Genomic DNA, 8,928 nt, shown 5'->3' on the forward strand with positions numbered 1-8,928 from the left:
GTCTAGGAAGCAGTCTGACCAAGTCAGAGATTTGAGAAAGTTCTTCCAAATGCTATGCAGGTAGAATCTTAAGCTAAATCCGGCAAAGTGCACATTTGGTGTTCCATCTGGAAAACTGCTGGGATTCATAGTCAGCCATCGAGGTATTGAATTGGACCCGTCAAAGATCAAAGCTATCCAAGAATTTCCACCTCCAAGGAACAAAACTGAGGTGATGAGTCTGTTAGGGAGGCTAAACTACATCAGCAAGTTTATTGCTCAGCTCACGACAACTTGTGAGCCTATCTTTAAGTTGTTGAAGAAGGATGTTGCACGTCAAGTGGATTGACGAGTGTCAGGAAGCATTCGATAAGATAAAGGGGTACTTGTCAAACCCACCTGTGCTGGTCCCATCGGAACCAGAAAGACCTTTGATTCTTTACTTGACAGTCCTGGATAATTCATTTGGTTGTGTGTTGGGTCAGCATGACATCACCGGCAGGAAGGAGCAAGCCATCAATTATCTCAGTAAGAAGTTCACATCTTATGAGGTTAAGTACACTCACCTCGAAAGGACATGTTGCGCCCTAACTTGGGTAGCACAAAAGTTGAAGCATTATCTGGCATCTTACACTACTTACCTCATTTCTCGTTTGAATCCATTAAAGTATATCTTTCAGAAGCCTATGCCCACAGGGAGGCTCGCAAAGTGGCAGATCTTGCTCACAGAATTTGACATCGTCTATATGACTCGGACTGCGATAAAAGGCCAAACATTGGCCGATCATTTGGCCGAGAACACGGTGGATGAAGAATATGAACCTTTGAAGACTTACTTCCCTAATAAAGAGGTGATGCACATTGACGAGTTGGAACAGGTTGAAAAGCCAGGTTGGAAACTTTTCTTTGATGGGGCTGCTAACATGAAGGGCGTTGGGATATGAGTTGTACTTATTTCTGAAATAGGGCATCACTACCATGTTACGACTCAACTTCATTTCTATTGTACCAACAATATGGCTGAGTATGAGGCATGCATTTTGGGTTTGAGGTTAGCTGTAGACATGGGTGTCCAGGAAGTCTCGGTCTTGGGAGACTCGGACCTTCTGGTGCACCAGATTCAAGGAGAATGGGAAACACGAGATTTAAAGCTTATACCGTATCGACAATGTTTGCATGATCTTTGTCAATGATTTTGATCAGTAGAGTTTAGGCATATTCCAAGGATATATAATGAGGTTGTCGATGCTTTATCTACTTTAGCATCAATGTTGGACCATCCGAACAAAGATTATGCTGACCCTTTGCATATTCAGGTCTGCGATCAGTATGCTTACTGTAATATGGTAGAAGAAGAACTTGATGGTGAGCCGTGGTTCCATGATATCAGGGAGTATATTAGGATGGGGGTGTATCCAATACAAGCCACGGGTGATAAAAAAAGAACAATTCGTCATTTGGCAAGTGGATTTTTCTTCAGTGGAGGAGTTTTGTACAAAAGAACTCCAGATCTTGGGTTGTTAATATGCATAGATGCTAGACAGGCCACGGCTATCATGACTGAAGTACACTCTGGAGTCTGCGGACCGCATATGAGTGGGTATGTTCTGGCAAAGAAAATTCTTTGAGCGGGTTATTATTGGCTCACCATGGAGAGATATTGTATCAGTTTTGTGCGCAAGTGTCATCAATGTCAAGTGCATAGAGATTTGATTCATTCTCCGCCATCTGAATTGCACACAATGTTCGCACCATGGCCCTTTGTCGCTTGGGGCATGGATGTCATTGGACCAATTGAGCCAGTAACGTCTAATGGTCACATGTTCATTCTGGTGGCCATTGATCATTTTACCAAGTGGGTTGAAGCTAAAACTTTCAAGTCTGTGACCAAGAAAGTAGTGGTCGATTTTGTTCACTCAAATATCATTTGTCAGTTCTGGATCTCAAAGGTGATCATCACAGATAATGGTGCTAATCTCAACAGTCATTTGATGAAAGGGGTATGTCAACAGTTTAAGATTACGCATCACAATTCCACCCCATACCGCCCCAAGGCGAATGGAGCAGTCGAGGCAGCTAACAAGAACATAAAGAAGATACTCTGGAAAATGGTGGAAGGTTCCAGGCAATGGCATGAAAAGTTGCCCTTTGCGTTGTTGGGTTATCGCACTACCGTTCGCACCTCAGTAGGTGCAACTCCTTATTTGTTGGTATATGGCACAGAAGCAGTGATACCCACGAAAGTTGAAATACCATCTCTCCAGATTGTTGCTGAAGCCGAGATTGATGATGATGAGTGGGTCAATGCCTGTTTAGAGCAATTAAGTTTGATTGATGAGAAGAGATTGGCAGCAGTGTGTCATGGCCAGTTGTATCAAATAAGAATGGCAAGAGCATACAACAAGAAGGTGCGTCGCCGGAAATTTGAAGTGGGTCAGCAAGTATTGAAATGTATCCTTCCACATCAGGCTGAAACAAAAGGCAAGTTCGCCCCAAATTGGCAGTGGTCGTTCATCGTAACGAAAGTGTTGTCCAATGGTGCTTTGTATTTAACAGATATAGAAGGCAAATGTGTAGATATGGCTATCGATTCTGATGCAGTCAAAAGATATTATGTATGATTTCTTTGGTTTAAATTGTGTTTGTTTGTACTTGGCATATTTTGAAGATTAGAATGACAAATGCATTTTGTTCTGCTATCTAAACACTTTATCCTTTGTTACCCATTTGAGCTCTATTTATTTCCGTTCATACCCCTATTTTGGAATCAGTAACAAAATTCAGAAACGTGAACGCACAAGCTAAGTAAAGGAAAAGGAAAAAAAAGATAAGAGAAAAAGAGAAGGAAAAGAGAGAAAAGATAATAGAAAAGAGAAAGAAAAGAATGAAAAAGAGTGGAAAAAAAGAAAAAGAGGAAAAGAAAAAAAAAGAGGAAGAAAAGAAAAGAAAGGATAAAGAGAGAAAGAAAAGAAAGAGAAAAATCACAACAACAAAGTAATTCCTATGACATGAACTACGTTCCACCTGATTCCTTTTAAGGATACATAGGCAGCCTCACGGTTCGGTCTTATCAAAATAAAATTCAAAAAGTCCCCAAACAAAGAAACTGGGATAGAAGTTGTGGTTGTTATAAGAAATCTGATTCCAAAAGTTGTAATTTTTGAACCCAGTTGAGTTGTTTTGAGCCTTTTGATATCCTTTCCTTCTAACCCCATCCAAAAGCCCACATTACGGTCCAAAGAAAGACCTTTCGATCAGTCTTCGAGAGATGCCGAGTCGAGCAAGTAAAGATGATTCATATCAGGGGCAACACTCCGGTCTAAGCAAGAAAAATGAAAAAATTAGAGAGTCTTATTGGTGAAAACCCTCATGGGCACCGTAAGGCGACGAAAGCTGAGAGAAATAGAAAATGAGAGAGTCTTATTGGTGAAAACCCTCACGGGCACCATAAGGTGAAAGTGAGTTGAGAGATGAACAAATGAGAGAGGTTTGTCAGTGAAAACCCTTCAAGGCACCGCAGGCTATGACAACTAAAAGTTGATTGGTTGGATAGACTAGGTTGATTAATTCGAAATGCATGTCATGATCATTGGTATCGGCTGCTCCACTCAGATAAGTCTCTTTCTTTTTTCAAACAGTCATCCAGTTTTGAATTTTTCTTCCTTATTCCTAACTCTCAAAGTCATTACATTTCATTTCTTTTGGGTTTATTTCTCTAAGATATTTCCAATGCCAGTTTTGTTTAAGTAAACAAGAAAGGATTTCAAAGCTCACTACCAACTTCCAAATTGCACAAAGCACAGTGCGGCCAAAACATACTGGAGATAGTATGACGTAAAATGGGACATAAAGTGTCAGTGAAAGTTCCATCGGCGGAAAGGTTTAGTAATATCATGGGAGATGCAAAGGTTCAGATATAAGGGTCAAAAATGTAAAATGACGGTTTGGGTACAAAGCACTCGGGTAAGCCAGGGTCCTGCGGTTGAGGGTCAGTTAGAAAGTCAAACAATTCTTAGCCAGTTCAAGCAGCCAGTCAAAGTAAAGCACGGCAAGGGGAGAGCCACCTTCAGTAAGAATGCCACAAACTAACCACCACATTTTAAACTGATAAGAATTTTATTTGATTTGAAATAGGGGCAGAAAATTTCGTTTGTTTCGGAGAAACCCTCCATAAGGAAAAGCAAGCACCAGACAGGTTTGACCATAAATTCTCAGGACCCTCCTGGACAATGGGACCTAGTTTAAAATCTAAAACATTCATGAGTAACAAGATCTAGCATAAGTGTACCCCAAAGGAATATAAGTTGGCTTCAAAGTTTTCATTCTTAGGATATGATTCAATTCGAAGTTTCTAGGACCCTCCTGAATAATGAGACTTAGCTCTAAGACCTTCATTAGATAACAAGATTTGGCGTAAGTTCTACTATAGGGAAGTATAATTTAGCCTTAATGTTGACACTCTTAAGATAAACCTTGATCTTGATTTTCAGGACCCTCCTGGATAATGGAATTTAGTTTTAAGACCTTCATAGATAACGAGATTTAGCGAAAGTCATACCTTTAAGAAACATAATTCAGCTTTAAAACTGTCATTTAACTAGGAGTTTTCAGAACCCTCCTGGATAATGGGATTTAGCTTTCAAATTCTTAGAGATATTTGGTAACATGATTCAACTAACACTCACAGATGCGCCCAGCTACCAAACTGAGATAGAAAATTTTCTTTGTTTTGTCTATTTTGTTAAAATTAGGCACCCATCTGGAGAGCAAGGGAGAACAACACGAGTTTTAAGGATAGAAAGCAGTTCAAATGTTGGAAATCAAGAGCCCACCTGGAGAACAAAGAGAAGCAATTCAAGTAGGAGCCCACCTAGAGAATGAAGAGAAACAGTTCAAGTGTTGGTAATTAGGAGCCCGCCTGGAGAACGAAGGGAAGCAGCAATTCGAGTGGTGGTAATCAGGAGCCCGCCTGGAGAACGAAGGGAAGAAGCAATTCAAGTGTTGGTAATCAGGAGCCCACCTGGAGAACGAAGGGAAGCAATTCAAGTGTTGGTAATCAGGAGCCCACTTGAAGAACGAAGGGAATCAATAATTCGAGTGTTGGTAATTAGGAGCCCGCCTGGAGAACGAAGGGAAGAAGCAATTCAAGTGTTGGTAATTAGGATCCCGCCTGAAGAACAAAGGGAAGCAACAATTCAAGTGTTGGTAATCACGAGCCCGCCTGGAGAACGAAGGGAAGCAACAATTCAAGTGTTGGTAATCAAGAAGCCACCTGGAAGAACAAAGGGAAAGCAGTAATGTTCGAAGGAAGACAATTCAAGTTCAGCAATCAGGTGTCCGCCTGAAAAACAAAGGGAAAGTACCTCAGAATACAATTCAAGATAGCAACAAAGGAATCTCACTTGGAGAGTACAAGTCAACATAGCAGCGGAAATTGCAAGATCAAGTTTGAAGAAGTATAGATAGGATTTTTGTAATTCATAGATCATAGTTTAGTCTAGCTCCTTTTATTTTGTTTTGGTGTAATAAGGAGTTCAGTAAGCTATAGCAGCAACAACAATAGTGAAATCACAGCTTCATGGTAGTCCCAGCTACCGAAACTTCTAGAACTACACTGACCTGATTCCTTTATAGCCAAAGATATGTAGGCATTCTTTAAAGCAAGGTTCGGTCAGGCTTTTTCAAAATCGCTTCCCCTAGAGTGTCAAATGGGCAAAAATCCCTCATAATTGCTCATTTCATCTTTGCCCAAAAATCCTTCATATCTCCGAGCAAAGAGGGGCAGCTGTGAGCACGTGATTTTTGCCCCACATGAATTACTCCTACAGAATTCCCAAAATTAGATTTTTTCTTTAATTTTTGGTTATTTTAGGAATTATTGTAGAATTTCCCTGATTGTTAGCATTTTTTTGTGTGCATGTTTAGTTCTATTCTAATTCATAAAAAATACAAAAATACTTTGCATTTGCATTTAGGATTTAATTTTACATTTTTTAGATTAATTAGTAATTAGTGTTTTACAAAAATAGAAAAACCACAAAAATAACTTATTTTGCATTTTTTAATTCTTAGCTTTGAATTTTGGTAGTTTTATTTTAATTTGGTATTTAATTAGTTGTGGTAATTATTTTTTAGAGTTTAATTAGTTTAATTTGGTAGGATAATATTAGTTTTAATAATTAATTTAGGTTTTATTTCTAATTTTGAAAAGAAAAGAAATTTGAATTTGAAAAAGAGAAAAGGTTTTAAAACAAGAGAATTTAAGTTTTGGGCTCATCAATTGAATTTTTCCCCAGACCCAAACACTTTTCCACTGAAACCCGTCCATTAACCCGTTGAATTGGCCCAAAATCCATTGTTTTACCCGGTCTAAGTGGTTAGTCATCAAGACCTTTGAAACGACATAGTATGGGGGCGATACTACGTCATTTTGAGTCCATTGGTGTTAAATCGATCTGAGCCTTTGATATCCTCTCATCTAACGGCTAAGGGGGCTTCATCAAATTTGTATAACACTGTCCAAATTCCCCAAAGACCGGTCAGTTCCCAAACACCCTTCACTTCATCTCCCTCATATCAAGAACCCGAATTTGCCACCTTTTCCACTCGCCGGCGGCGGCGCCTTAGACCAACCTCAAACCACCGCCGAAATCCAGCCATGCAACCATTACCCCTCCCTGAGTCCTAATCCACCACCACTTCTCCCCAAATCCCCGCCAAATCATTTGTTCTCAAAGAGAACATGCAGTTAATAATAGTTTCAAGTCAAATCAAAGTCACCTGAGGTTTATCAAGCCCTATCCGTGTGGCCATCGAGGTATTTTTTGTTCTTTCTCCTTCGTCTCTGTCTTCTGTTTTGTTCTTGAACTCGTCTCCTTCTGTTTCTTCTCTTTTTGTTATTTTTAATGTTTTAAGGTCATGATTCTGAGTCTTCCTCCTCTTTATTTGGGTTTATTTTAGCGTTCAATGAAATAGGATTTAGTGTATCAAGGTCTTGACATAATTTGATTAATTAGTTGGTTTAACTGCTTTAAACTATTGTTTTCGAGCATCTCTATTGAAATCTTTTTCTTCTGAAAATTCAAAGGTTAGCTCGTTTAAAAGTTCCGACTAAGTTCAGAGTTTGAAAATTCACGTTTGGGCTATAGTATTCAGACTCATAGGTTTGGGATGGGTCTTGGGTTAATTCGACCTTTGGTCAACATTAACCCACATCTGTTTTGGTTTTTGAAGGTAAATAATAGCTGATTAAGGGGTAGTTTAGGGAAATTGGGCAGGGGAATCTTTTGTAACTGTATTGGGAAGCTTCTAGGAAAGTGGGGGAAGGGATTGGCTTGCAAAAACTGATTTAAATTGGGGTCTAAACTGAATAAAGGGATTTTGGGGAAGGGGTAAATGATAATTAAAAAAATCTTTATTGCTGCCCTAACCCCCCCTCCTCTATAAAAGCCCCATTTCCTGAATTTTCAAGGGGATCAGATTTGGGAAATCAGAAACAGCTGAGGGAAAATACTAAACACTGAAAAGGTCTGAAGAATCAGAAGAAAAATACAAAAAAAAACACCACAAAACACTGTTTCATTGAAGCTTCGTGTGTCATTCTTTGGGTTTTTAAAAGTTTGAAGTAATTTTGACTCATTCTGGGATCGAAATGGTTTAAGCAAGCTGGATTTGCTGTTGTTGATCTGCTGAAGTGCATCTTCTTCTGCTGTTGATCTTCTCACTTTTTTTTTTGCTATAATTTTACCAGGTATTTCTTGGATCTCCTTAGCCTATGAAGTGCAAAATGTGAAGCCTTGTAACTGAGATGCAATTCAAGACCCTTGATGTCTAATTAATGATATTTCATGTTTGCAATCTTGTGTTATTTTAGTTTCTTTGAGTATGTTCATTTGTCTAGTCATGATTTGGCTTGAATCTAGTTTGTAAATCTGGATATGCACTCTAGTTTAGGTTGTTAGTGTGTTAAATTGTTCGAAATTCTGTTCTTATGTGGACTAATTGGGTATTTGCAGTAGGTACCAGTTTAGATGAATAGCATGTCTTTTGTTAGGTTGGATTTGAATTGTTTTGAGCTAGCAATGGACATTCCTATGAGACTTTCTTATGTTATTGATTTTTAGAGTTGATTTTAATAGCCAGACAAGTATGAGAGTTATTATGGCACTTTTGATACCTAGTTCAAATATTTAAAGAATTCTACTATTAGATGCCTAATTATAGAGGTTCCATTTGAATGAATAAGGGCTTTGATTTGCAGATGCATATGACCTGTATATTTCCTTGAGCATGTTAGTAGGTTTAGCTATTATTGAACATGTTAGTGGTTTGAATCATTTTGTTCTTTAAAAATTGTGCAAATGGCTAAATATGTAGTTGTTGGGGTTGTTTCTTTTCATCTACGAAATTGCTCTTCTAAAACAAGTTTGAGATTGATTGTGGACATAGTTTGGTTTATTCTAGTTATGCATTCTCGTAATATTATGCTTGTAGGAGGTTTTGGTACTTTTGATAAAGTATTTTAATTTAGTTTTGTGTCTTGTTCAATCGCAGTTATTGATTAAAATTATGATTAGCCATGAATGTTTATAGTTGAAGCCACGCATCTATTGTTTGTCCCAATTTTGGTTTAACGTGGGAGTCCAGCAATAACCTGTCGAAATGGGCCTTTGGGCATGCTCTATTGCCGTCTCCCTTGGCATGTCTCTAAGCCCTTTCACATATCGTTTGACCAATTGGGCCTGGCCTGCTTGAGGCTACAAGGCATGTTGCTGGTCCTAACCTCCCCAAATAACCAAATGATCAGTTTCAATTTAATATCATCCCCTTAAGTATTAAGCTCAATGAACATTAGCTTTGAAATAAAAGATGCAAATTCCCTTAGTCTTCTAATTAATTAATCAGCCTTTTTTCTAAATTTAGACTTGAGTTATGCCATAAACAAAATTA

General features: G+C 38.6%; 1 protein-coding gene across 1 annotated transcript; it reads left to right on the plus strand.

Annotated features, from left to right (window-relative positions):
- The first annotated feature begins 305 nt into the window (after positions 1-305).
- On the plus strand, positions 306-1,607 carry LOC138874011 (uncharacterized). Its single transcript, XM_070152511.1, has 2 exons — positions 306-459; positions 1,186-1,607. The coding sequence occupies exons 1-2, from the start codon at positions 306-308 to the stop codon at positions 1,605-1,607; spliced, it is 576 nt and encodes a 191-aa protein (XP_070008612.1).
- The last annotated feature ends 7,321 nt before the right edge of the window (positions 1,608-8,928 follow it).

The sequence above is a fragment of the Nicotiana sylvestris genome, chromosome 7 (genome assembly GCF_000393655.2).
Source record: "Nicotiana sylvestris chromosome 7, ASM39365v2, whole genome shotgun sequence".
NCBI lineage: Eukaryota > Viridiplantae > Streptophyta > Magnoliopsida > Solanales > Solanaceae > Nicotiana > Nicotiana sylvestris.